Here is a 27132-nt window from a genome sequence, read left to right as displayed (position 1 = left end):
CCAGTAGGCGAGGGCTGCCCGCTGCGCTGCCTGATTAATAATCGCTGCTCCTCCCTTCGCGGGCTGTGGGGAGGTCCTTGGTTAAGGTGTCTGCGGTGCTGCCTGTGCCGAGCGCCGCCGAGGTCCCCGTCTGCCTGCAGCGCTGCCTGCGCACAACTGCCGCAGCCTGAGGAGACGGGGAAGTTGGGCGGGAGCGGTGCTCCGGGCTGAGCCGGGCCGGGCTGAGCCGGGCCGAGGCGAGCCGGCGGGACGGTGCTGGCGGAGGGCGGCCAGGGTGGGGCGGGCAGAGAGGGGGGCCCGGGCAAAGAGGGGGGCCCGCCGGCTGCCGAGGAGGAGGAGGAGGAAGAGGAGGATCGCGGCCCGGTGCCGGCCGCTATGGACCAGTGCGTGACGGTGGAGCGGGAGCTGGAGAAGGTGCTGCAGAAGTTCTCGGGCTACGGGCAGCTCTGCGAGCGCAGCCTAGAAGAGCTCATCCAGTACGCGGGCGGGCTGCGCCGGGAGATCCTCCAGACCGAGAGTACGTGGAGACACCCCCCCCCCTCCCCGTTCCCCCCTGCCCCTTCCGTGAGGGGACGGGGCCCGGCACCCTCCTCCGGGGTGAAAGGACTCAAAACTTTGGGCCTTTGTGGGCTGGGGGACCCTTCCAGGGAGACCCTCACCCCCCCTTCCAGCCTCGGGGCTGACCAGCCGGCCCCGGAGAAGGTGTCTCTGCGCTGGGGGGGCTGAGCTGGAGGTGTGCCCCCTGGAGTCGGAGCTTTGTGTGCCTTTCTGGCAGAGAAAAGTTAAAGGTAGGAACAGGTATCGGACCTCCCGGGCCTCGACTACCTTCTGTGAGCCGCTGAAGAGGTGCGTTTGTTCCCCATCAGCAGGTACAGCTTGACCCTGGGCACCTTCTGCCCCTTTATGATGGGTTTACAGTGGAGTTAGTCACCCCCAGGGAGAAATAAAGAGCAGAGCAGCCCTCTTTTCTCCCCCAGACCCCTTATTTATTTTCTTTTTTTTTTTTCCTCCTAAGTCACTAAGTTGTTCTCTCTCAACGCGGCTAGGTTTGGAAGCACGTAGGGTAAAGCCACTCTTTAGCAGGAAGTAAACACGGCCTCCGAAGTCTTGTCTGTATTTACAGCTGATGTTGAGCCCTTGCGCAGGCGGGCTGGATGGCCAGAGCGTGCTGTAAACATGAGACATTTAAACCTTGCGAAATCCCTGAGATGGAGGTAACTCAGTGTTTATTGATGGAGTGGGAGGGGATGGTGAGACAGCTGGAGTCATTTACCCAAGGCCATGCAGGAAGCAAATGTCGACTCAGGGATTAAAAAGGGAACTTGCAGGCTCTTGGGCCCAAACTTGAGAGCTAACTGTGCTGTTTCACTGTTTTGGCGAATCTGCTTTTTGGTCAGGGAATCTGTTTGGTTCAGGGAAAAATGTGTTTGCTGTAGCCTTGTACAAATACAGGTGCAAAGCTCACTTAACGGTGCGTATACTTCCAGGAACGTAAACACGAGTGTATTAGAGCTGCAGTGTGTACACAACAATCTCCCTAGAGAGTAAACATGGAGCTCCAGTTCTGAGGCATTTATTTGGGACGAAATAACATTCGGTCTTTTTGACATTGTTTTGAACTGTGTTTCAGCCAATGTATTTTGTGCTGTTTGAAACAGTTTGGGCCTGTGCATTAAAGACGGTTGATAAAATGCATGTCTTCACAAACTGAGATGCTGACCTTGCCTGGAAAGCTGCATGGTGTGACCCTTATTCTTGTATTGATCTTCGTAGGACTCTGTGAGGCTGTTAAAGATTTGTCTGTGAGAACCTTGCTGCAGCTCCAGAGCTTTTACTCTCTTCATAATAAAATTAGAAGGGTTCTGCTGTACAGTTCCTTCAGGGTCCTCACTGGGTTTTCAATCCAGACCTGGTTTAAGAGTCTTTGGGACTCTTCTGTGAAGGCCCTGGGCATGTTTTCAGCACTTACCAAATAAGTGGTGATGCTGTCTCAGTAGAGTACATCCCAAATAGAGCTTTCTTTTAGTAACTGCTGTAGAATGAAGCCAATATGTTATTAGCGCACCCTCAAAGGTCTGGGGACTCTTCTCAGTTTTGGCATCTGAGGGTAAGGTGGCTTTATATGTGGCAAAATTCTTATTTTTTTCTTAACGATGTTATTTATAACTCTATAATAAGAACAGGAATTTGCAGCTTTTATACTATATCCTGAGTATTTCTGAAAACTGATTGAAGTGGAAGCAGCCAGACATCTTAATGAGGAGCTCTGTAATTCAGGGGTCTGAGCTGCAGAAATATGCTTGTGTATATAATTTAAAAGGAAGAAAAAAGAAAACCCTCACTGCTGAAGAAGAAATTAATTCTCTAGGACAAGATTTGACAGCAAAAGTGTGTGAAAAGACCTTAAATAGGCAGTGGATATAAAAAGGAAGCGGGTGGAGAAAAAGAAACTGTTAGAAGCTGCTTGAACCTCTAAACTGGTTTTCTTTTTCCCACTCATACAGTCTCTTGAAGGTTCATTAGCTGTTTTCTTATTAAAGCCTAAGTACAGAACAGCCCTATCCTATGGCTTGTGAATAGGAAGACAAAGTTTGGTTTTCTTCTCTTCTCTCTTCCCCTAATATATCTCACCTCCTGGAGTAGCCAAGGCAGGATTGTGTGTTCTTGAGTGGTATAAATGCATCTGGCTGAGTAAACTTGGCTTCGGACTCTACCCTGTGCCACTCTGCTTACTTATGTACTTTTTTCAAAATTGTGACTGTACTTACAGCATATGGAGAGAAGCTGTCGGGCTGTAGTGTGCTGTGAATGCTGAATAACTGGTACAACTGTCTGCAGGCTTTCTGCTGATATTTTAGAAGTAGTTTGTAGTTTAAAGGTGAAAGAGAGGAGTGTAGGGGGGGAAATCCTTTCTCTTACGGCTCTGATGGCTTTTCCTGCGTAGACATTTTCATTGCTTTACTGTAGTTGTTTCTGCTACAGTAAGTGTTAGGCCAGCAATTCACTTATTTGCTTGGGGTGAAAACAGTTACACATGTAAGTTTTTCGGGTTTTAGGTTAATGTCTTTTCTTGCAAAAAAAAAAAAAAAGCTATTAAGAGAGTGTATTTTATCCTCTGTTTATTGGGGAATGACTGTTTCCATTTTGCTTGTTGCGTAATCTTTGACTGATCATTTTGTCTTGGCAAAAGTCATGAGAGAGTTACTTAAGAGCCTTCATGTGATTTTATGTCTACCATAAAAATTAAATAGCAACGAAGAAATAATGATTTTTCTTGAAATAATTTTAGGAAGTGAACTTTATGTAGTAGTTGAGTGAAATTTTCATTTTTAATTTAGGATGCATAGAGTCAAGTTAGTGAATGTGCACGGAAGAAACTCTTTCCATCTTGTTACTCCTTGCTCATTCACTAGGGAAAATACAGAGCCCTATTAGCCGTCTGCCTGGGAGGTGACCATTAGCTTCATGGGACTGGAGGGAGAAAAAATGTTAAAGCTCTTTTATTTTTTTGAAAGCTGTTGCAAAAATGCTATTAAAGCTTCCTCAGCTGGGGCTTGTGAGCATGGACAGGAGCTATTTACTTTCCTAGAGATGAGCTAGTTTTAGTGTGTAACAACAGAAAGTTGTTTTTGCTGTTGATGTCAGTAGCGGGGATGAGAGTGAGGATGCATAAAGGAAGGCTCCAGAATCAGTGACTGGTAAGTTACTACCTACTCCCTCTGATGACGGCTTTTTTTCTGGATTTCCTTTGCTCTCTCTGAGGTGTATTGTTCAGGGTACAGCGTAAGAGTTATGGTTTGTTTCTGGTGTTCCGGGGTCGCTGGTCCTGCAGCAGCAGTTCGATGCACCTGCGTTTTGCTTCTCCATGAAATACCAGAAACTGGACTCTAAAGTGCTGCTGAAACCAAAGGTGTGTTAAAATGTAAAACGAGAAAGGGGCAAACTTGGTGGAAAATATGGTTGCTTTCTAAATCTTTCTTAGAGATATTTTGGGGGTTTTATTTTTTCACATGAAGGGTTTGGTTCCGGCATGTTAGGGAAGCGTTTCTGGGCTGCTCTCTCATGTGCAGTTGAAGGCTGCTAGGTCCGTGTCCCTAAAGGAAAAACTGTCATGTAGAATGAACTTTGAGGGAGGTGAGAGACCTTCAGAGGTAAGACTGGAAAAGAGATTCTCCTTGTATCTTGAAATCAAAAGCTGGAAGAAAGAACTGGAGTAAAGCATTAAAAAAACATAATTTTCCCTCCGGCTAATGCTGCTGAGGGGTGTTTGAGTCAAGGCATGAAGGGTCTAAACTGTTAAGCAGAGTGATGTGGTCAGGGTCTTGTAAACCTTTCAGGTTTATTATTTTGTTCACAGAATGCATCGTATAGCATTGCACCTGTTGGTTGAGCGACAGTTTAAAAATTTCACCATTTCAAGAGAACAAATCTTATAACAAGAAAGAGTGAATCTGATGTTCACAGTCAGGTCCGTTACGGGCTGTTTCTAATCCATCGAGGAGGATTTGAGGCTGGTTGGCTGAACTGTTTAGAGATGTTTCCACAAGTCAGGAAGCAGAAGTTTCATACGGCTCAAACACAGACAGCGTCTGATGTAAGACGGTGGCTTGCAGGACAAGAATGAATTGGGCCCTCATTAATCCAAATTTTGTTTGTACCTTGTTGAAGTTAAAAATTATGTTCTCACATATCTTCAGGGAACTGTCTAAAAGAAAACCGATCCTGTGATAGGTTCAGTAGCTTCCTATTATAGCCCGTGAGATTAGTGGATTGGGGTGTTTCTTTGAAATGGATTTATTAATCTGCTGCAACTGAGACACATGATATCTTTACATTAATTTTTTAAACTGTTGCACTTGTTCAGTGCTATTGTGCGCCTGACTAGATTCCTAATTCCGCAAGTGATCCATGTCCCATACATACATCTTGCTTTGCAAATAGTTTGCATTTCTTTCTTTTAATACCATTTCTTGTCTTTATATGTTGTTGCATTTTGAGAGATTTAATGTTATAATTTGTTTGTAACAAAATTAGTAATTTTCCTCTGTCTTGTCTAGATCAAGATGGAGACTTGTCGGGGACAATTTCACTCGTTATGACGCAGTGTTGTAAAAGAATAAAAGACACAGTTCAAAAACTGGCCTCCGATCATAAAGACATTCACAGCAGCGTATCCCGGGTTGGAAAAGCCATTGATAAGGTATTTTATATTGTGGCTGGATTGTGTTATTGTATATATTCTGTGATGTGTACTCTGCTTTACAAAATTTGGATTTATACTACAATTAATCTTAATTAAATCTCCCTGTCAGCTGCAGAAGTGTAGGTGTGGCACAGGCAAGACAGTGGGGTGTACAGTACTTGCTTTCAGAGCTTGTATACAGAGTACTCCTGTTGGGGCAGCTCAAATCTCTTAGTTTCTGAGAGAACATGCCATATAGATGTTACTAGACTTAGTAATAGTATGTAGCAAAACGTTTGCTCTGATATCAGTCTCAATAAGAAATACTGTGGGGTTTTTATATATGTAAAGATTGCATTTCTAGTTAATTTTCAGTAGCAAATGACTCAGAAATGGCATTCTGTTCTAGAAGGCAGCTTAAAAATTGACTTTTTTTAAGAAAGACATTTTATGTATATTTCAGGTGTGATTTGGTTCTTAGGGCTTAATTTGATAACATGCAATGTTATCAATGTGAGTGGAGTAGATTAAACTTTTTGTAGTATCTGTGTCTATGCCATAACAAATAATAAGGTAGTGCACCTTTTCTTTGAAGCTTCTTTGAGACACTCTTGTATGAATTCCAGGTTTAAGAATAACTGGCATCTGAATATGTTTTTGTAGGTAGATATTACTAATGTTTCTTTGAAATGGTACTAAAACTTGTTTGTTTTGGGGTTTTGTGGTGTTTTTTTTTTAATTTTTATTTGTGGTAACTGATGCTATGTCATGATTTTCTTGGTCTATGTGTTCTTTTGTATAAAGCAGTTATGTAGGTAGGGAGTCTTGTACTTGCTTTTTGGACATTCCTATGTGATAGTTTCATATCAGAACATGTTTCTGTTGATAGGGTCTTAACATTTGGTTTGAGGTGCACTTTATAATCTTACTAAGGAAGACACTAATAAATGAGTGCCTTCATCTGCATAAAGGCATTTGCAGCGTTAACGAATACTCATTCATTCTTTGAGAATCTAACTTAAACTTTGTTAGTAGCGATAATCTGCTAAAGCATAATTTAACAGTAGTGCAATGAAGGGCCAAAGTACGTAATGCTGCATTATTGGGCAGAATGTCTGTGCAACTGTTATTTTTCTTTATATCTATGCTTGACTGTCATGGAGGGCTCAAACTTTGTACAAATAGCTTTAATCCAAGCATCACTGTTATCCAAAGCTTAAGGACGCATCTGTCTCTAATCCTTGCTGCTGTATCTAAACCAATTAACTAGAGTAAAATTCCATCCTTATTACTGCCTTGAAGCCTGAAATAAGTCTATGTAATCTTGTCCTAAGTTTGCAATTTCCCTATTCCATTTTAGCGAGTGGACTTTGTACAAATAAGCTTTCAGGTTTGGCTATACCTTTTCCATATAAATACTCTGAGATAGAGCAGCCCTAGGTCATATATAGAGGGTGTCAATATTCAGTGGAAATTTGTGATAGTGTTTCTTAGAAGCCAAAGATAACAGCACTTGCAAGCTTAATAAAGTTTAGACTTGAATCTAATCTCCAAATTACTGTTTCAGTTGTCATGTGCATAGTTTTTCCAGTGTTGTTTTTGTCCTGCTGTTTTAAGTTTGTTTACTATTTTTATTTGAAAAAGGATAGCTGTAAATAAAAGCATTTTTAAAATATCATCTGTGGTTTTGTAAAATAGTAGAAAGGATATCAATAATCTGCTCTGTGCCTGTTGAGTGTCAAAGGGCTGTTTCGGTGAGGTTCTCAAAAACGAGCTCAACTTGCTGTATTCAGTGTACTCATTCCTCTGGCTTTTCAGTCTTGCTTCGTGTCTGTGGTGTTTACATGAAAAGGCTAGAAGCAGTGGGACTGCATGAGTCCCCCGTCCTGCTCATAATGAAGGACGTATTTTTATAAAGTTCAGAGCATCAGTTAGGATTGTCTCCTTAAATATGAATTTTGGATTATTATTTTTTTTTGTTTAAATGCAACTAGTTTGAATTTTATTAGTTTTCCCTGACTGTAGTATCTTAAGGGAACTTCTTTAAAATGTGTCCTGAAGCCTTGGCCTGTTTGGCAGATGAATATGTGTAATGTTTAAATCCAGGTCGAATCGAATGCTTCCCTGGACAGTGACATTTGAAAGAAATCTTCCACAGGTACTTAACGTGATTTCCCTGTGCTGCTGGAAAATATGCTTGAAACCTGCCAGCAAAGTCTTCGTTGGCATCCAAGTCCCATAACCTATTGAAATCGCCCTCCCCCATTCTTTCCCCATAATATACTTAAGCTTAAACCAATAGAAGTAATTAAATGTAATTGATGCAGTGAATTGATTCTTGACACATTCTGGGCAAAACACTACCGCTTCCTAAATAAAATGCTCATTAGAATTTAAAGAAGCACAGCCCTTGCCTTGATTCATGAGAGCTGAGTTGTGTTTCTGTCACATGTAAACCCTCGTCCCCTCATCTAGAGATGTTAATGTGTCGATAAAATAGAACATTGCTTGTGGTCTTCCTAGCTGTATATGCACCACCGCAGATAAATGTAACTTACTATTTTATTGCATTATTTGAGACTGGGAAAAGTGCTAATGTTGGTACCAATTTTATGCATCCAAATGACAGCTGTTGTAACATGTAGAACCAACAAACTTCCTACTTAACAAAATGGGATTTTGAAAGAACTTGATGAATTATCAGCTCGTGGCAAATTTCAGGTTAAATTTCTTTTTTTTCCAGTGTTGAGGCAGGGTTATAACTATATGTAAAGTTTAGTCTAGTCTGGTTTTGAGTTAGTGCTTATGAACTTGGATGGGACCTAGACTTGTCAGCCTCCAGAGTTCACTCTGCGAACAGAAGCTCCTAAGCATTTGAAAAATGAAGTTCTAATTTGGCATTAAATGTGAACCATGTTAAAGTGTCAAATGCCAAAACTTTGCATGTTGCTGTTTCGTTATCAATTCCTGGAAAGCTTATCTAACAAGCTAGACCTTTTTTCATAGTAGTTCTACATGGATTACATGCTTCTGATCCGCGGCAGGTTACCCTTTCTTCCAGAGAGCATTTTCTCCTTTGAAAGAAAATGTTTGCATCCAGTTTTCTCTTTATTGTACTAGCATTTGCTCTGCTTCCAGAACTCATCATGTCACTGTTGTTCAGCAGGTTGCTACCAGGTAGCTCACTCATCGGTCTCCCTGTAAATCAATCACTCTTCTGGAATGATTTGAATTCATCTCAAAGCATGTTTGATGGGCTAGTAAATGTTTTTCCCTCTAGCAGCAATCTGTGTGAGTAGTAGGTAAATGCCTCCATTCGGGAAAGTAAGTGGAGTAAATGGTGGCTTCTTCCATTTTTATCCCCCCCCCCCGAATTTTAAGCCTGATTTTAAAGGGCCGACATTTTAATCCAGTTTTTGTTTTGGGAAAGCAAATATTTACCAAAGTTAGTGTTTGCTTCATGTAAAAACTTATATGCAAACAAACTAAAAATGTTTACTGAACGTCATTTAATCATATTGCTGTGAAGAATATGGCTAGATAATTACAGAGTCTTTGGAAGTCAAGCTTTATCTTGTGAACCAACAAACTGAACAGACAAGGTAAACAAGTTTATTTTATTTGTATTTTGGGTCAGGATTCAGAAGAAGGGAGGAACGCACAAAGTAGTCTCAACTGAGAAACTGAGGAATAAAACTTCATCATCATCCTCCTTCATATCATATTGTACTAATGAGTTCAAAGGTTGTATGTTGATTAAAATGGTCCCCTGTGTGTATGTCTTGAAGTCCTCCTCACATTTCAGCAATTACCAGTAATGTACTTTACATTGTATCATTGGTACATTTAGCACATAACACTATTCTACATTTTAGCCCTAGGCTTGCTAGTTAGGCTCTTAAAAAACACTTGTATCTTGGGAATATTAGCTGACACTCTTCTAAGCTTAAAACCTGAAAAGCACAAAAAACCTTTCTGGAGTTTGTAACTTCTGGAATTTTTTTCAACTTTTGAAATCTTATTAAACCCCGCATGCTATCAGTTAGCATACTGTTAGCATTTAGAAAACAAAACTGAGAGGTGTGTAGTCACCAGCATATCATGCATGCATGACAGTTATGAAATGGGTAAGCCAAAGGCAAGCAGTAATTTGTTCTGGCATGTGACAGTCACTCACTGTAATACGTGCAGTCAGTTCTTGAAGCTCCTCGGAATGCAGAGGAGGCAGAACTGTAGAATCCCACATATGAAAAAGACCTCAGAAATTGTTTTGTTTTTTAAAAGTTACTGGAATGAGAAGCTGGTCAAGACTGGGTTGATTGGAGAGTGGATGAGGGGGGAGAAAAAAATTGAGGTCCTCAGGTTGTATGATGTGACTTTAATCCACAGCATGTCTAGGTTAATATGAGTCATCGTTACCATCTTTTATGGGATTTTAAAAATCTCATTTATGATGGGGTTTTGAAAGGGTTCTCAAGGCGCATAGGTTTGTTGTTTTACAACAAAATGTGTATTTTGTGAAGGAACTGAGGGAAGCAGCTCTACCACGTCTGCCCCCAGGCAATGAGAAGGATATGCGATGTTTATGGCATAGGTTCAGCTCTAATGGTTGGTCACTGCCCAGGAGAATACAGTTTCTTCTTATGGGATTATACATTCAGTAGAACTTGAAATTGCATGAAAAATAATTTAGTTGATTGGTTTTAGATTACTGATGGTTCCTCCCACCCTGTGCCCCAAAACCTAAGTAACAAAGCAAGCTTGTGTGTTCTTGCTACTGCTGCTGGCGTTTCTCTAATGCCTTGTTGGATTTATGTTACCTGCTAGTGGTGTTTGGACAGCGGTACTGGAATTGGCAATGGTGGTGACCCTAAAAGGCTTCAAAGGGTTGGCAAAAATAAAAACAGTATTATTTAGTCTTCAAGATACTTCAGTTTTTTTCAAGATAAAGACAAACACGTGACAAGGAGCTTATGGGATATGACACCCAAGTGAAAGTGTGGTTAAATGTGAGACTTAAATCTATGGCAATAATTTAAATGCTCGTCTTGCTCCACCATATCTGAAAGATGGAAGAGACTATTTGCTAGCCTAAGGTTAATGTTTTAACTGGAAGTTAGCTACGAGACCTGAAGGGAGTGGTGGTTTTGAAGCCACATGTGTGGGGCTGAGAAGGCTGCCCCTTTCTCATGCTGATGCAGAGCAGCATCAAAGGAGATGTGGAGATGGCTGACGAAGGAAGTTAATAAGTGACAAAAAAAAAGGAAGACACAGTGCAAATCTGAGCTGTGCGAAGTGCTGGAAGGAAGAATGAGAAGCTTTACAACTTTATGCTACTGCGCCCCCTTTAACTTCCCCCTTGCCAGTGAAGAGGTGGATGTGCTTGCTGTGGTAAGGCTGTCTCTGAAGGGCTGGTCCCCTCTGCTTGGGAGGTAGCGCCATGCATCTGTCTCTACTGCAGCTGATGACTGCATACCGCTCCAGTCCTCTCTAGCCAACCTGAAAAGACAGCAGTTTGGGTGTTTGAGGCTGACTTCTGAATTGTGGTTAGGTATGTGATACCTCCTAAGGAAAAAGCAGCGAGGCCTAACTGTGCAAGAAAGACTTGTGTGAGGCAAAAGCGACCCCTCAGTCTGCAAGTTTGAAGCTGCCGTGATGTTTTCTCTACTTTTTAAAATTCAAGAATCTCCTTCCAACTTGATTTAACTTCTGAAACAGGTTAATAGTAGACTCTTGAATGCTTTTGTCAGGTTGCTCTGCAAGTGTCTGTTGCCTGGCCCATGTTTTCACAAAACAACGTATGACTCTTTGGGTTCCTACTGCAGGTCAGCGACATTGCGGCCCCTGGAGTGCAAAGTGGTGATCTAACGTAACCCAACACCACCTGCTCAGATTTGCTCTGAAGTTGGTTATCCAGCTTTGCACTGGCAGACCTTACAGCCGGTCGGGTGTCTGCTAACCCGCCGCTCCAGCATTGTGCTGGCTGACGGGGAACCGATAATGTGTGGTTGACAGATAACTCATACCGACTCGGTGTTGTTTGCCCTGCCTGCTTTAACAGAAGTGTGCGTTTGTGCTAGGTAGGTGTTTCCATGTTGCACAGACTGTCAATTGTCACAGAGCTGTAGTTGAAGCACTGCTGTTTTCACCAAACTTCTGATTTCTGAAGTTCCTTCCTGGAGGAGAGCTGTAGTTACCAGGCCATCAGGTCAGGCAGCAAGCAATGCATTGACTTCTAGACTGCTGATTTTGCAAGAGGTTTGTTTTAGGCAGTGGGTAAGGATTTTTTTTAATTCAAATTAACCTGCCTGTCCCGATCATAAAACATGTTAGCAGTAAAAATCCTGTTTTATATCTTGGGTTAGAATAAATATTGCTATTCTGCTGCCAAGAGGCGCAGTGCCAAGCAGTGTCAAGTGTTACTAAAGAGTCACGATGACAGTATTTTTATTTATTCCTGGAATATGTCCATAGGCCACTGACCTAAAAATACACAGCAGTAGGATCATCAGGGTTAGATCTGTAAAAGATCTCTCAGATCTTCAAAGCTCATCCTGTTGCTGGGATGTTGAGGTCTTCAGAGGTTCAAATTTCATTGTCGTTTTGGGAGTGGAGAGAAGTGACATTTTCTTTTTTCAGGATTGTCTACCCTCCCAGCTATGCCAAATTTGAGTTAAAGCTTTTACTTCTAATTTGGTGCACTGTGGTGACAGTGATGCATTGATAACACTATTTTGATTCTAGTGTAGGCAATTTTGTCTTCTGTTCTCTATGCATTTTCAGTTTTCACATATGGAAAAAGCCTTTTCTGCAGATACTTCCTTCAAAAACGCATCATGGTCTGGAAACCTGTTTATTAGTTAACCAGGTTTCTGATTTGCTAGCTAGGCCTGTACTTTGTCAGTCTAATTCCTTATAGTGGATAATATTCAGACTTCAAACAAGCAAACCAAAGGATTTCTTCTTCTGTACGCAGAAGGTGATGAAGCAGCTGACACACGTATTTCAGTTTGAACAGGAGGGAATTGAGGGTCAACTGAGCCGCAGGCAGAAAGAATCAGGGTGGAGATGTAGGTGTCCTGCATAATTAAAGAAAAATCATGTGGGACGATTTGTTCCAGCCTATTGACTGTTAATTTGTACATTTCAGAATTTTGACTCTGACATCAGCAGTGTGGGGATAGATGGGTGCTGGCAGGCTGACAGCCAGCGAATCCTCAACGAGGTGATGGTGGAGCACTTCTTCCGGCAAGGCATGTTGGATGTAGCCGAGGAACTTTGTCAGGTAATAAGTGTGAATGTTGAATATTATTGATTATGGGAAACTATGCTTTGGGTTAGCGTCCTTATTTGACTGTTAATGTTCCAGGTGAATAGTTAAACTGTCAGAAAACCCGCAGCTTAATCCCATGTTTTCTTAACATTTCAACTAAAAATTCCTTTGGTTTTTTTTCAGGAATCTGGTCTATCAATAGATCAAAGTCAAAAAGAACCATTTGTGGAGTTGAATCGAATATTGGAAGCATTAAAAGTTAGAGTTCTGAGACCTGCGTTAGAGTGAGTCTACTCAGTTTTTCTCCTTTTTTTAAATGCTTTTAACAAATGCTTAGTTTTTTATTTTAAATATAATCTTTAGTATGTTTCGATGTATCCCCATTTGTCCTTTGAGAGGTCTAGTTCCTGAATGAACCCCTACCTTTTCCTTTTGTCCCATCTGTGTCCTTCCCCATAAGCAGTACTTAACTAAGGGTCTCTTTCTTAGATTAAAGATTAACTTGAATCATTTGTGATGCTGATTTAAGGTTTTTGGGAAGAAACACCACTTAGAGAATCAATTGTCTGTCATGATGGTATTTAGCCTTACAGTGAATCATCAGTGAACCTTATTTTTAAAAGTTTAGTTACAAAGGATGTCAGGACTTACCAAAGGTGTTAGTATCACTAGGTCTTTTTAGCTTCACTGAGCCCTTGGGGTGAGCAGAGCTTGACTCGAGATTGAAGTTCTCACTTTTCCTCAAGTCACTCTCCCTTTCCAGATAAGGGACTACAGGGTGGGAAGAGAGAGTGAAAGGATAGGTGTGTACTTTGCCGGCTGCTGCTGCCAGGTAGGTGCTGATTAACGCTGGGTGGGAGGTGTGTCCCTTTCCTTGACAGGAAACATCTCTGCAGTACGTGAACTGGGAGCACAGACTGACAGTGCTATCTGTTGGTGAGATTTCTTCTGAACAAAACGGCTGTTCATAGAAATCAGTGGATAATGCTGGGTGCTCAGATGAAAACCACGTCTAGAAATATCTGAGGTCTATCAGTCAGCCTTAGACCAGGATATTTTCTTGACCTTAGTAGTCTTTACAACCATTAGACATGTAAGCTGGTGCTAGAAGTGACAGTGAAGAGGGAAATGTAGTGAAGTGTCTCATGGGCTACTGTTTTGATTTCCAGTAGTGGATACATAACTCTGCTCTACCATTTCAGAACAGCTTTTATCTTAAAAACAAGAAAACCTCAACTAAATCCTCAGCCTATGTTTCATGGGCTGTTTTTTTGTTTGGGTTTTGTTTTTACATTGCAAGAGCTTTGGTAAGCTCAGGTTGGTCTCAAAAGTAAGTAAAAAAAATAAAATGGCTTTGAAGTGACCTTGTAAGAGTAGAAACAATGAAACAAAGCAAATTCAAACTTTCTGTTTCATTCCAGAGTATAATCCGTACATTTAAAATACCTGTTTTGTATTATTCATTTAAATACATTTTCATACCAACAAACGTTTTCCCTTGCCTTTAACACAATCCGACATGGGTGTGTCAATTCAGAGAACATTGGCATCTAAGAGCAGAGATACTCTAGTACTCAAACTGTGGTGTTCGTCAACTAAATCTTGGTTATGCCTCTGAGTCATGCAAAGTTTGACCTAACTTTGACCAACACAGGTGGAAAGCTCAGGTGGCTTATTACTATTGAATTGGTTAATTGAAGGGAAGCAACACTGAAATGCCTGGTGTTACAACTGAGGCAGGATTTACTGTCAGCTACACCATTTATTTCTTGTAGTTCAAATAGTAAGGCAGTGTTGCGAAGGATACTCTCTGAGGAAGAGTAACTTGTTGTTATGTCCATCCACTTGAAGTCACTAAATTCATTTTAGCTCCAGTTTGCTAGGCCATATGCCTTAGTTGTTGCTACTTAGTCGTATCTTGTAGTTCCTGCAGTGTGTTAAATATTTTTTCAGACAAAGGAGAAGGCATGGTCCTTCTTCAAAGGAACTTTTATTCTGAAGGCAGCTGAATGAACAGAGAATAGGGTGTATTGTCAGCGCAGTTTGTATGCCGGTCTCCCTCCCCCATCCTGTCTCATTTCTGTTTATAATGTTTATTCAGTTTAAACTCTTCAGTACAAAAGCTATATGCTTCTCTTTGCCTGCTGCTGGGCACAGAGGGTCCTTATTTATAGTGATGTTTATGTAAAAAACATGGTTGTTAGTGAGGGCTATCAAAATGTGACAAAACTGTACAGTTTAGGAGGTAACTGGTGTCTTAAATGCACAGTTATTCCACAGAACTGCTGATGCTAGTGAATGTATTTCCCATATTATTTCCCAGCAGACGTGGGTGTTCAGGCAGAGGGACACAAACCTTTCCTGGGGGGGTGGCCTATGTGAGAGGAGCTTGGAGGGGTGGCATTGTGCTCTTTGGGCAAAGAGCTAATAAGTGGCTAAAATTTGCATCAGTAAATACAGCTTCAGGGGCGCATAAATGCGGTCCCAGACTGGCCTGTTCTAGGGCTGTTGAGGCAGAAAGGTGTTACACGAGGGCAGTTAATTACAGTGTCGTGAACCAGGAAGGGGAGTATAGCAGGGTTTACCCAGGAAAATTGTGGAAGGTTGGGATGAAAACAATAACCAGTCTCTCTGGCTCTGCCAGTGCTCTGTAGTTGGTGCTCGGCTTAACTCAGTGTTGGAGATGAAGCAAACATGAATTGGCTCCTGGTCACTGCCATCGAAAGGGACTTGTCAGATTAATGTCTTTTCGAGAAGACTTCCAAAGCCTTGCTGTGGTGATAGAGAGAAGTTAGTATTAGTATCTGATTTAAAACAAACAAACAAACAAAAAACCCCAAACTACTATTAGAGTCTCTTTTTTTCAGATTATTTTACTCATACAAACTCCAACATTTACAAATACTACACTCCAGAATTAAATGTAGTACAACTGGCCATACCATTTTTCTTTCTTTGTGGGGTGTGCACCTTGAGTTTATAGATGCCCAGTCTGGCCCCGCACCCTAAGCCATGTAAGCTCTGTGCCTCTGCAGCATCCCATTAGTTTCCAGTGACTTTTGTCACTGTAATTTGGACCTGAGGGAGGGAAATCCATAGGTTCTTTCTGAGCAGATTCTAGCCCTTCTGAGCCCAGGTGGGTCTCCATGTGAAGGTCTGGTGGGAATAACTTGCAGGTTCAAAGCTTTTGACTGTCATCTCCTGAGGAAGAGGTATTGCCTTCTCTTATGTCTGTAAAGCAGCAAGGCAGACAGGTCTTGTTTTTTTTCTGGGACCTTTGGGGTATGGTTTAAACTTAATTTACTCTTTGCTAGACTTTGTGAAATTCATTTTAGCCAAATCCCATGTGGGAGCTAGAGGAGAGCTCTGTGTACCTGCGGTTTGAATAGTACACTGTAAACGTAAAAAAATTCACATGTATTTGAGTCTCAGAGGTGAAAACACTCATTTTGTATCATTTTGATAGGAGGTAGGAAGACACGTGTTGTGGTTACTAATGGTTTTGGATGGTGGCAGAGAGTGTATTTTAAACCTTGCTTGTTTTTTTTTTGTTTTGGTTTGGTTTTTGTTGTCTTTCCATTAGAAATAGGAACAGCAAGTCCTAGACCAAGCACCTCAGGCCTTGCTTCTGTGGCTGCTTTCTTCCGATACAAATCTGTGCTGCCACTCAGAGCTAAAAATGGAAAGCCTGCCTAAAAGCTAATTTGGAAAAACAGACTCAGTCTCAGCAAGATGAAGTACTGTGTCATGTGGTTGCAAATATTGGCAGGGAGGGGATGGAGGCTCTTTTGATGCCTCCCTTTTGATGCAGTACAGATTAATATCTCATGAGACTGGACTGATACCAGTCTTACTGTTCATTGATAATAGTTTTTTGTCTTCCAGCTTATTGGTCCACAGTTGTTAACTTCAGGCTCTTGTTTTCTTAGTTGGGAGTGAACTTCATTGCCACTATACCAGGTTTAAACTGTGGACACTGAACATAAAACCCTGAAACAACCCATGGTTAGTCACCCTCCTGGTGGAGATTACAGCGTTGACAGCCTTCTGAGGCTGCTTATCTGAAACTGCTTGAAATTAGGGACAGTAGAGCTTGCTCTCGGTTCAAAGGCTACATTTCTCATTGTTCCCTACTGAAAGGTTACTGATGTCATTACAAAGCTGTGCCAGTAAAATCAGACTCCTGATGCTTTCACCACAACAAACTGAAAGTAGATACTTGCTCATTAATGCTACATCGTGATGCAGAAGGCTAACTTGCATTGAAAGCTTTACCAGTACTGTAAGAATGCTTAATTTTCTTATTTTAGTATTGGTTGAAAAGAACAGAAGCCTCGCATACCCCTTCTTTTTAAGAAAGAGACTATCTCACTTCCTTGCTGAAAAGTGCAAAGCTCTTTGCTTAATGGGGCCCCCACAGTGAAAATAGTGTAACTAATTAACACCTAATGAGAAACAGATGTACTGAAGAACATTGAAACTTAAAGTTCATAAGAGAAAGTTTGGATTGATTTAGGCCTAAATTGTTTTGGGTTCCCCCCCGCCCCCCAGTTCAAAACACAAAAAACTGAGAGGAATAGGTAAAATCTAAATAATAAAATAACTTTTTTATGAAATGCTTTAAAAATTCCAGTTTACTTGGTGTGTGTTTAGGAATTCTTCCATGTAATTTGGGAGCCAAACATTAGTGTTGCCATGGTGAATGAGACCCAGAAAATGAGAAATATTTTCAACTTGGGAAATAAAAATAACAGAGAAAGCAAAGTTTAAGCAGGGTAAGGCACAACCTAAATGGTTCTATATTTAAACTGATTTCCCTTCCCCCTATTCTTCATTGTAGAGTCTTGATAATGTTTGTCTTTGAGGCCCCCATAGATGCACTTCCTCTCTCCAGGGCAACATACACATGCATATAAACATAGTGGCTTAGAGAAAATGTTTGGGGAATGAGGGAGTTGGAAAATATGTTCTTGAAAGTCTTGGTCAAACTTCTTCAATCTGCAGCTGAAGGCTATCTTCAGTTGTTAATATTCAGTGACAGAGTGGTATTAATAGAAATAGATTTTAGCCATTTCACCTTGTAATGTGCCTAATTAAGTCCTGCCTTCCTGCCAGTGAGTGCTGAATGTTGCGGAGGTTGACCTGTGCAGCAGCGCCAGAAGTACCATTGTTCACGTGTTGTGTGCCCTGTGGAGCTCTGTCACTTGTAAAGAGTCTTGCCATTTTCTGTGCTCCATATAAACTCATAGAAGTTCAGGGAACAGTCATATTCTCCTTAAAATAGGTGTTTGATAATTGTAATAATTTCATATGGTGTAGGCTGACATTTCATTACTCTTGTGTCATGTCCCACTGAACCTCCTTGTTTCTTCTAGGTGGGCGGTATCCAACAGAGAAATGCTCATGGCACAGAATAGTTCGTTGGAATTTAAACTACACAGATTATATTTCATTAGTTTACTGATGGGTGGAACAGCAAATCAAAGAGAAGCACTTCAGTATGCGAAAAACTTCCAGCCATTCGCCCTAAATCATCAGAAAGGTAAGTTTTTGGTCAAATTAAGGGGACTTAAAGCACTTGGATGTGACACCTCTTAGTAAGATATAAATCATGTCCCAAATGTGGTTTACTCCATTATTTTAATTTTATTAGAGGCTTCTTATTTTCATATTTAACATGTAGAACCTGAATCATTACAATTTGAATTAACACCACTTTTAAAAATTAAAAACTCTTTTTTTAAAGAGGGCAAAAAATTATATATTAATGTCTGCATATTTGCTTAAACTTAAGGTTTTTGACTCTTTAAATAATACGTAGATTACATCTAGAATAGGCCTGCTGCCAGGGTGAAGTGTTAAAAATGCACAGAAATGTTCTTGGAATAGTCATCTGCTATTTTCTGCTGCGTGGGGTAATACAAAGAGAAATGGAACTTTTGAAAAATGGAGAATATGCAAGTTAAGTGAACCATCTCAAACTGAATCAGTAAAGCCTAATTTTTAGGCTACTCTGTGTGTCAGCTTACAAGAAAATAAACCTGTTTGGAGCAAATTAATAGGCAGCGTGCTGTGCTTGTAGCGGGGCAGACGACCCTCCAGTCTGTCCATAGTGGCCTGTAGCTCTTGTAGCTATAGACGTCTGTTCTGTGATGGCCGTAATTGTATTTTGTAGGGGTGAGGATGTGTTTACATGTTTTCCATGTAAAAGCTAAAACTGTAGACGCTAGCTTTTATTTGTAGTGTAAAATAACTAACTGTTCCTCGTCCCTCACAGATATTCAGGTTTTGATGGGCAGCCTGGTGTATCTGCGGCAAGGTATAGAGAACTCTCCGTACGTTCATCTATTAGATGCAAACCAGTGGGCGGACATCTGTGACATCTTTACAAGAGATGCCTGTGCTCTTCTGGGTCTCTCGGTTGAATCGCCTCTCAGTGTTAGGTATGCTGGTTTTCACTTGCTTTTAAGACGAGGTACATAGTGTTTTGGTTTCTATTTCTTGTTGAGGACAAAGGAAACAGCTTTTGAGAAGTCTCATCTAGCTTGTGTTAACTAAAGAGTATGGTTACAATCGTCTCTAACGTGATTTGCAAAGATTAGAAATCAGATGTTCACGTGTGCTGTGCTTTACTCTGCACCTTTGCAGCACAAGAGGAAGCATTCATGGATGGAATCTGGCTTCTGTAGGTTAGACATCAATGTGAAAGATGAGGATGGCAATCAGCCAACTATTCCCACAGCAAATGTGTGAAAATTGTCCCTGCTGTTTAACTGCAAAAAAACCCCCTCAAACTCTGGCTATGGTTCTGTCAGCATTTGAAGATCTTGGTTTTTAATCCACACATTACTTTACCCGTCTTCTCCTTAGAAGAATGCTTAAGAGTTATGTTGTGATTTCAGCTGCTAAAATTTCCAAATCATTTGCTGGGCCTCATTTGCAAAGAAAGAGGCACTTTCAAGCTCAGTAGCTAATCTGACAAAATGCAAATCTGTAGGAGGCTGTTGGAAATGTGAAGAAAAACCAACCTAATCTCCTTCTAGCTTCTCTGAAGATAAAACAGATTAGCTGCTATTTAGCCTTTGGATTCCAGTTCCCCCAATATACTTGCCCAATGTTCTAATTTTCATTTCAGACATTAAATAGAAAATAAATTATATGTATCTTTGTGGGCTAGACTTGGTACTTAGCAGAAGCTTTGCTACCTCTTCTCTCTTTTAATTTTTTTTTTAATTAGAGTGCTGTACTTAGTTTAGAGCTCTTAAAATTGTCAGACCTTCTGCTTCTCCTGTTTGCACCTCCATCACTAAATACAACAGGAGGAACAAAGGGAGCACTTTCAGATTAATTTTCTTCCTACAATAAACATTGTGAGTTTCAGTTTGAGGGATTTATAGATGTCAAAAACATCTATCTCTGGTTTTCATCTTTTTCCTGTTTCAGTCAAATTAACAGCAGTCCTTTACATTTTAATCACTCATGCACTGACGCTGTAATACAGCTTTCGGTGCACATGGCCAAGAGATTTTCGGTGAAGTGGAAAATCCCTGTTATTGATGTTTGGATTGGTTGGATGCTTGCTTTGCGCCTGGTGTGAAATCCATTGCACTGAAATGTATTTATTGTATAGGTGGTATCGATACTCTTGCATAAACAAGACTGTCCTAAACTGCCGTGACCTTTGAGTGCTGCAAATCCTGTAGAAATTAAACCAGCTTGAAGCTCTATCCCTGCTAGAAAATACATTGCTTTCTAGAACATGGGTAGCAGTCACATTTTTTTTAAGGCTGATTGGTTTCTCCAGTATGTATCTAATCGTGTGCAGGCCTCGTGGTCTGAGTTACTGTGTGGAGTCAGTGGGAAAACTCTTGTTACACTTACAAGGTCATGGTTCAGGGTTGTCAAGGACTACGGGACACCATTTGAATTTACTATTTACTTGAGTTGTTATACTCTTGCAGGATTCTTCCAGAGACGTTTTCATACAGAACCATTAAAGCTGTAATGCTTTTATTTCTACAAATACTATTTTTCTAAACTTCCCACAGGGTTAACACAAGTTACACTCAGAGCTGAAGTAACTTAAAAGCAAAGTGTAAGGACTAAAATGGCTAGTGGGAGGTGATGGATGTGATTTTTTTTCTTTGTTTTGTTTTAAACTTAGGCAAGAGATCCATAGGTTTCAGGCACATACCTCCCAAGTAAACTAGGCAGAACATTGCTGCAGAAACATAAAACGTGTATCTGGAGGGGCAGAGTGGCGAGGAAGGTCGTGACTTCTGCAGACAGTAAAACTTGCACAAATAGTAAAATAATCTGCCAAAGAAACAGAGCAGGCTGATACCAGGGTCAAATCCTGTTTCTCTTGCTGCTGATTTCCAGGCCTATAGTACTGTCATTAGACTTAAATCCATCAAAACATCTGTTAATTTGTGGAAACTCAGTGTCATACTTCATTTTGTAACATAGTGAAATATTTCAAAATAATGTGGTAAGTTCTGGTAATGGGTAACTCCCAGAAGAGGCTTAACTGTTGGGACACTGACTTTGGTCAGCTGTTTACTGCCATTCTTCTCACAGGCTGTGGTTTCCTTCCTTCACTTGCCTTCCTATGTCTTTTTTTTCTCCATTTGTTTTCTTGATTTAAGGTGAAGGTGGAGAGACGTGTTTCTTTACATGGCATTACATATAATTAAAGGCTTATGTGTTGTGAGTTACGCGGAAACTCTTAGGTTGCATATACTCTCCTGTAGTTGAGAGCAACTACCTGTATAAGCTAACATGATGTGTTCCTCCTGTACAGCTCAAAACCAAAGTAGGTGGTATAGAAAATTGATTCATTATAAGACTCAGAGCAGGGATGAACTATTGTTTTCCGTCCAGAATGTAGTAATGAGGGCTGTAGCCTAAGATGCAGGATAACTGATGACCTGCCCCAAAAACTCTTGCTTGTTACGCTTGAAGGGAGCTTAGAAGTACAGACAATAACTGAATGAATTGTACAACACTCTTGTGTCCCAGTTAAACTTTAAAGTAGAAATAGGAAAAATGCTGATTTCCAAAAGGCATCGTATGCTAACATTTCCTTTTTCTGCAGTTTTTCAGCAGGTTGTGTAGCATTACCAGCTCTAATTAATATCAAGGCAGTTATTGAACAAAGGCAGTGCACAGGTGTTTGGAACCAGAAGGATGAACTGCCGGTGAGTTGATGCTAAGCTCTCCCAGGGCAGATTTCTAATGTTAAATGCTGTTTTTAGGTTTCTTCTGTGCTGAATATTAAGGGATGGTACACACGGCCGCCACCTCCAGCAGCTCCTGGGCTTGGGACTTCCTGCTGTACAGAGACCTTGGGGTCTTGTCCCAGGCCGATGGACGTGGCTGCTGGTTTCCCATTTGCAGGTTCAACCAGCAGCGAGGCTGAGCATGAACCGCAGACACCCACCCACGCACACACACAAAGGATACTGATGTGACTGGCTGTGCAGGCTGCCACAGACAAGGCGCTGCCTTCAACAGCACCCACATACAGGACTTGCATAAAACATAAGTATAGGCAGCCGAGATCCCTTCCTCCTCTTTGGCTGGTAAAGATTGAAATTCACTGGCGAAAGCACACACGCCCCACTCTAGATTCATAAGCAAATGCGAGTTCATGGACCCTCAAATACTGACATGGCCCTTATGGCCCCTTTTAATGCCCCTTTCTGGATGTTCCTCCTCAGTCTCCTTCCCCTCCACATTCCTTCTGCCGTTTGTATAGTTCTGCTAACCCCCTCTCCTCTGGGACCCTCAGGTTTACATTCTTATCTGTTGCAAAGTCCAGGTTTGGTTGCAGTTTCTTGATGATCTATCAGTGTGACTGACAAGGCTGTTCCTTGTTACTGTCTCCATTACATTTGTGTGTCAGGTTTATATTTCCTGGTTTTGTTTGTTGCTCCCCTGTTTATTTGTTAACCCCTTTTGCATTGAAAAGGTCTTTGATCAAATGACCTTAACAAAACAGATGCACTCACCTTCCACTTAGCCTTAAACTGAATGTATGAGATGTTTCTATATAACTGGAAAGGAAACGCATCCCACTGAGAAACATTAACTTCCCCTAGCTATGCTTGAGCTCTGTCCGTGAGTTGCTTTGCACTAACTCTTTATCAGGCAGATAGGAGCTGAAAGAATTAGTGCTACACCTGGGGACATGAGAACTGAATTGGGATCCGGTGCATTATGCTTCCAGCACAACTCATTTGTGTCAGTTGAAATGAAGTTCAGTTGTTGTGAAACCCCAGTATCCCTTTATAGCTCTTACTAGGCACATGCAGCTCTCCAGTGGCCTGCTCCTGATTTGGAAAGCAAACCTATTTCATGCAAACTGGGCATGAACTGAGTTAGCCTCTCTGATTGTAGCTGAGAGAGATTCATTTATAGTGTAAGTATGTGTGTTGAGTTTCTCCCAGCTATGTTTTCTGTAACACTGAGAGTGTAACCTCCAAGTGTGATAGATCCATGCGCTGCTGTCCGAGCAGGAGTGATTAGCTAGGGAGCATTTGGGAAAAAAATTGCTGTCAGCTGCAGATCAGTTAATAGTATTTGTACGCCTCCTTGCATATTTGAAATGTAAGGGTCTCTAGCATGTACTGCTAAGTCAGTATGGGGATGGGAAGCTTTATTTTCATTGTGCAAAGGCAAAGATTAAGCAGTATGAAAGGTTATATTGTCAGATTTTGTTGAAGGTTAAACCTGTCGGAACTGAGGACTGGTCAGAGCCAGGAGCTTCAGGTACAGAAGCTGTGATCTTTGTAGTTCTTGATTGGGTCCGTGACTTCAGGAATCATTCTTCTCTGTGAGATGTCCCCTTCGGAAATAATTTGTTCCTGATGGCAAGATCTGTGCTGTACCAATGTCTTTTGTGTTGGTACTAAAAAGATATTATTCTAATACACTTCATTATTGACATGACATGTAGGTGTTGGGAGAGTCTTTCAAGAAGCTGTAGAGCATTAACATAGTCAATCCAAATGTTTTTCTCTTCTCTTCCCCCCCCCCCCCCCCCCCCGGCCCCTTAAATGAGATCTGTCATCTAAACCACTTTGGAAATCAGTGGCTACGAAATACAGAAAGTCTTGTTGGGTTATTAGCTCAGTTTTCCTGCCAGGGTATAGATTTGCACTAAAATACGCACTTGTACTTTGGCAGAGTACTCTGCTTTGTTGGGGGTGGGAAGAAGCAACGTAAGTCACCATTTTAAGACCACAATTAAGCATTTTTGGCTGGGAAATTGTCAGGCATCCACATAATCGATTTTGCTGCCTTCGCAGCTGAATTGTGAAATCCATTAAATAAGAGCCTTGACCTAAAAGGGATTAATTGTCTGGAAATGTAGTTTTCCAGGATAAATTGTTATGTTAATTTCTTTCACAGATTGAAGTGGACCTTGGTAAAAAGTGCTGGTATCATTCAATATTTGCCTGTCCCATTCTTCGTCAGCAAACAACAGATAATAATCCACCTATGAAATTAGTCTGTGGTCATATTATATCAAGAGATGCTTTGAATAAAATGTTTAATGGCAGCAAGTAAGTACCATTCTTTTATTTCAAGCAACATATAGACAAGGACAAATCTTAAGAATAGAATACTGTGTTTTGGGGAAAACTGTGCCCATAATTACATAATTGGTGGAAGTTTATTAATCTTAAAGAATTACTTAGAAACCAGATAAGCCAGGTTGATGCGCTGGAGAAAAGCGTAATAAACCCTCTGTTGTAGAAAGTGAGATTACGGGGAGGAATGCAATGAACAGAGTAATTTTCCAAGTTGTAAGTACCATTGTGTTGTCTTAAATTCAAAATGGAGGCTTTTACGCACGCAGTTTTTCGTAGGGAGCAAGGTTAGTAATGCATGAAACATCCCTTAAAAAAATAAAACTAAACCTCTGGGGAAATACAGCTTAGTAATTGAGCAGGTAGTTGAATTATCGCTGTGGAAATACTCCTCCTTAGGTATCAGTGGGGTGCCTACAGGCTTTTGGGAAGGAGGAAATGGGAGGGAGAGAGCTATACAGATTCCCTTGAGGAAGAACCAGTGGTAATTTGGATTGAATATATGCAGCTTCTGTGGAGGCTGTCAGCTTAATTTAGAGCCGTAAGTTGTTCTGCAAATCCGGTGTGAAAATAAGTGAGGCTATGAATGAAAATGTTGAGTGATATTTGCATTCCTTGCTCTGCTAGAAAAGCCTAAAGGTATGCCTTCATGGGTGACTTTAGCCATTTTAAGCCAGTAAACTTGCTGTTACACGGCTCCTGTCCCCGATCACTCATTCCTGATGCTTTCATTGATCAGCTTTAGTGACAGCACAGCTCTGGCAATATTAACTTGGGGTGGGGAGGGTGGGGTGTGAAAGACCCAAACTTAGAGATGGGGAAAAATGGATCAGTGCTAGAAGAAATATTGTAAGCAGGTGCAGTTTCATCAGTGGAGACCTCAGCAGGGAGGCCAGGCTGACCTCCTTAGTCATAGCCTGCAGGAGCTGATCTAAGTGGGCTGTAAAATCACAGCATTTTGGGAACAAGATTGTAAAACGTACTGGATGCTGAGGAAGTCAGAGAAAGCTAACAGCCTATTTAAATCACTGAAATTGAACAAACTAATCCAGAAGTAGAAATAATAGATTAATCATGAAGAGTAATTTTTTGCTATTTAATAATTTGGGGGTGTCTGGGTGAAAAGGTGAGAAAGAATATAATTAGAAGAAAAAGCGTGATAAGGTCTCTCTCAGCTAAAGGTCACTTTTAATGGAGCCAAGTAAAGCATTAGGGCTTAAGAGTACATTTGTTCCATGCTACAGGGGAGAAAAGAGGAAGGACTATCTCTGCAAACTCGATGCCTTTGTAACGGATGGAAAAGCGTAACGCTCGGTTGTCACCCATTGCCGCGATTCTAACGCATTGTCTTTGCCCCCAGATTAAAATGCCCCTATTGTCCGATGGAACAGAGCCCTGGAGATGCCAAACAGATATTTTTCTGAAGAAAAGTTTCATTATGCAGTTTGTAAGTGACACTCTGGATTTCAGGTGCATTTCAGGAGAATTAAAACACACTTGTTCCATTTTATGCAGCAGACTGAGGACTCCTATGTTTGTATAAGCTAATGCTACAGAAACTTTGCCAACATTTAGTATATACATACCAAGTGGAAATGCTACAGAAATATTATTACCATAGGGCTTTACTATACTCTTGGTCTCCATACCTGATCAAGTTACTACACCAGCAGTTGTCATTCAATGCAGGTTTTTGTACTTAATTATATGGTGACTTTTTAAAAGCAGAAACTGATCACCCTCATGTGTTTAATATTCTCCCTGCTATTATTCTATCATTCTATTGATAACTGTCACCTTAGAGAATGTTTGTGGAAAAAGTTTTATTTCCTGTAACGTGTACATAATTAAAGGTAAATACTTCAGAAAAAAACGTTTGATAAATTGAATAGTGGTTATAATACTAATTTGTATTTTTTTGGCTGAAAAAGCTGTGATATATTCTGAGTTTTTCTTTTAAACATTTTTTCAACTTTTACATAGAATTCAAAGTAAATGTGCATATATATAAAGTATATAAAATATATAGCCCCAAGGGGCTACTGTTAAAATCCATCACTAATTTATAAGGGTGATGCGTGGCTAGATTACTACCGGAGCAGAGAGGGAATAGGCAATCCTGTTCCTTTGGTTTCACGATTGAGAAGTGTTTATGTAAGAGAACATTCAATAAATTTTGAAGTGGAAATGCTTTTAGTCGATGACATTTGCTCTCTGGCCTTTGTAGTCATGTTCTTTGAACTTTGTATTCAGAATTAGGCTATAAATGTCATGTCGCTGTATAGTTTAATAGTCATTATAGTGTGCTATTTATAAACAGTTATCAAAACCAAATAAATTGTAGAAGTATTCATTGTTAAATGGGGGAAAGCATGTTCTGATGCAATCTACTGATCACAACTCTGCACTTGGCAGAACTGGGCCCTACATATATTAGGAGGTAGCAAGTTTTCTGTAGCTTGAGAACACTTTGCTTCTAGCCTTGTTTTTGTAGTAGACTATTACTGCCATTGCCACTTTTTCTGCTAAATTTGTCATATTGTTGACTAGGTAAATTTGTACTCATAAACGAGATGTAGATCATGGCAGTTAAATCTTTTCTAGTGTGCATATATTTGTATTTATTGCACTGTCCTATAGTAGGGCAAGCAGCCATAAGGCATGGTAAGCTACATGTAAAATTATATTTCTGTATTGTGTAGTTAAAAAAAAAACCCACAACAAAAACCCCAAGCTTAGCTGGTTGAATACTGACACACTGGTTGAATGCACTAGCACAATGCACTACAGAGAAGACCGTCTTTGAGAAATCTACACCTTTTGAATTTGTATGTCACCTGACTTGAGAGACGGAGTTGGACTCTATCGGATCAGTGACAATGGACATCCCTAAAGAGACATTAAGAGGAGCGAGTCAAGGCACACAGATTTTAAACTTTAAATGTATTTGATACATGTGAAAAATACAGGTGTGTGATTTTTCTGCAGAACTTAAATTGTATTCACACTGAGTTCAAAACAACCGCGTTGCCAAGTGGTAAAATCAACAATAAACGGGTGAGGATATTATTTTCCATGTA

The 27132-nt window shown here is 40.7% G+C and overlaps 1 protein-coding gene across 3 annotated transcripts; it reads left to right on the top strand.

Annotated features, from left to right (window-relative positions):
* Nucleotides 1–113: 113 nt before the first annotated feature.
* RMND5A (required for meiotic nuclear division 5 homolog A) lies at nt 114–27132 on the top strand. 3 transcript variants are annotated; one of them, XM_064448903.1, is made up of 9 exons: nt 114–517; nt 5058–5200; nt 12333–12467; nt 12639–12739; nt 17831–17997; nt 18733–18898; nt 21553–21655; nt 23871–24025; nt 25413–27132. In XM_064448903.1, the coding sequence occupies exons 1-9, from the start codon at nt 376–378 to the stop codon at nt 25474–25476; spliced, it is 1176 nt and encodes a 391-aa protein (XP_064304973.1). In that variant the 5' UTR covers nt 114–375; the 3' UTR covers nt 25477–27132. The 3 variants fall into 3 exon arrangements, with proteins under 3 accessions (XP_064304973.1, XP_064304974.1, XP_064304975.1); XM_064448904.1 differs by lacking the exon at nt 114–517 and adding an exon at nt 3786–3910; XM_064448905.1 differs by lacking the exon at nt 114–517 and adding an exon at nt 4133–4151.

Source organism: Phalacrocorax carbo, chromosome 4 (genome assembly GCF_963921805.1).
Source record: "Phalacrocorax carbo chromosome 4, bPhaCar2.1, whole genome shotgun sequence".
NCBI lineage: Eukaryota > Metazoa > Chordata > Aves > Suliformes > Phalacrocoracidae > Phalacrocorax > Phalacrocorax carbo.
This window is presented reverse-complemented; position numbering and strand designations above follow the sequence as displayed.

Bases quoted from the DNA above. Each gene is read 5' to 3' on its own strand.
- RMND5A (XM_064448903.1), top strand. From the start codon at position 376: ATGGACCAGTGCGTGACGGTGGAGCGGGAGCTGGAGAAGGTGCTGCAG. The intron at 12,468-12,638 runs GTAATAAGTGTG...GTTTTTTTTCAG, and splicing joins TAGCCGAGGAACTTTGTCAG to GAATCTGGTCTATCAATAGA. The intron at 12,740-17,830 runs GTGAGTCTACTC...TGTTTCTTCTAG, and splicing joins GTTCTGAGACCTGCGTTAGA to GTGGGCGGTATCCAACAGAG.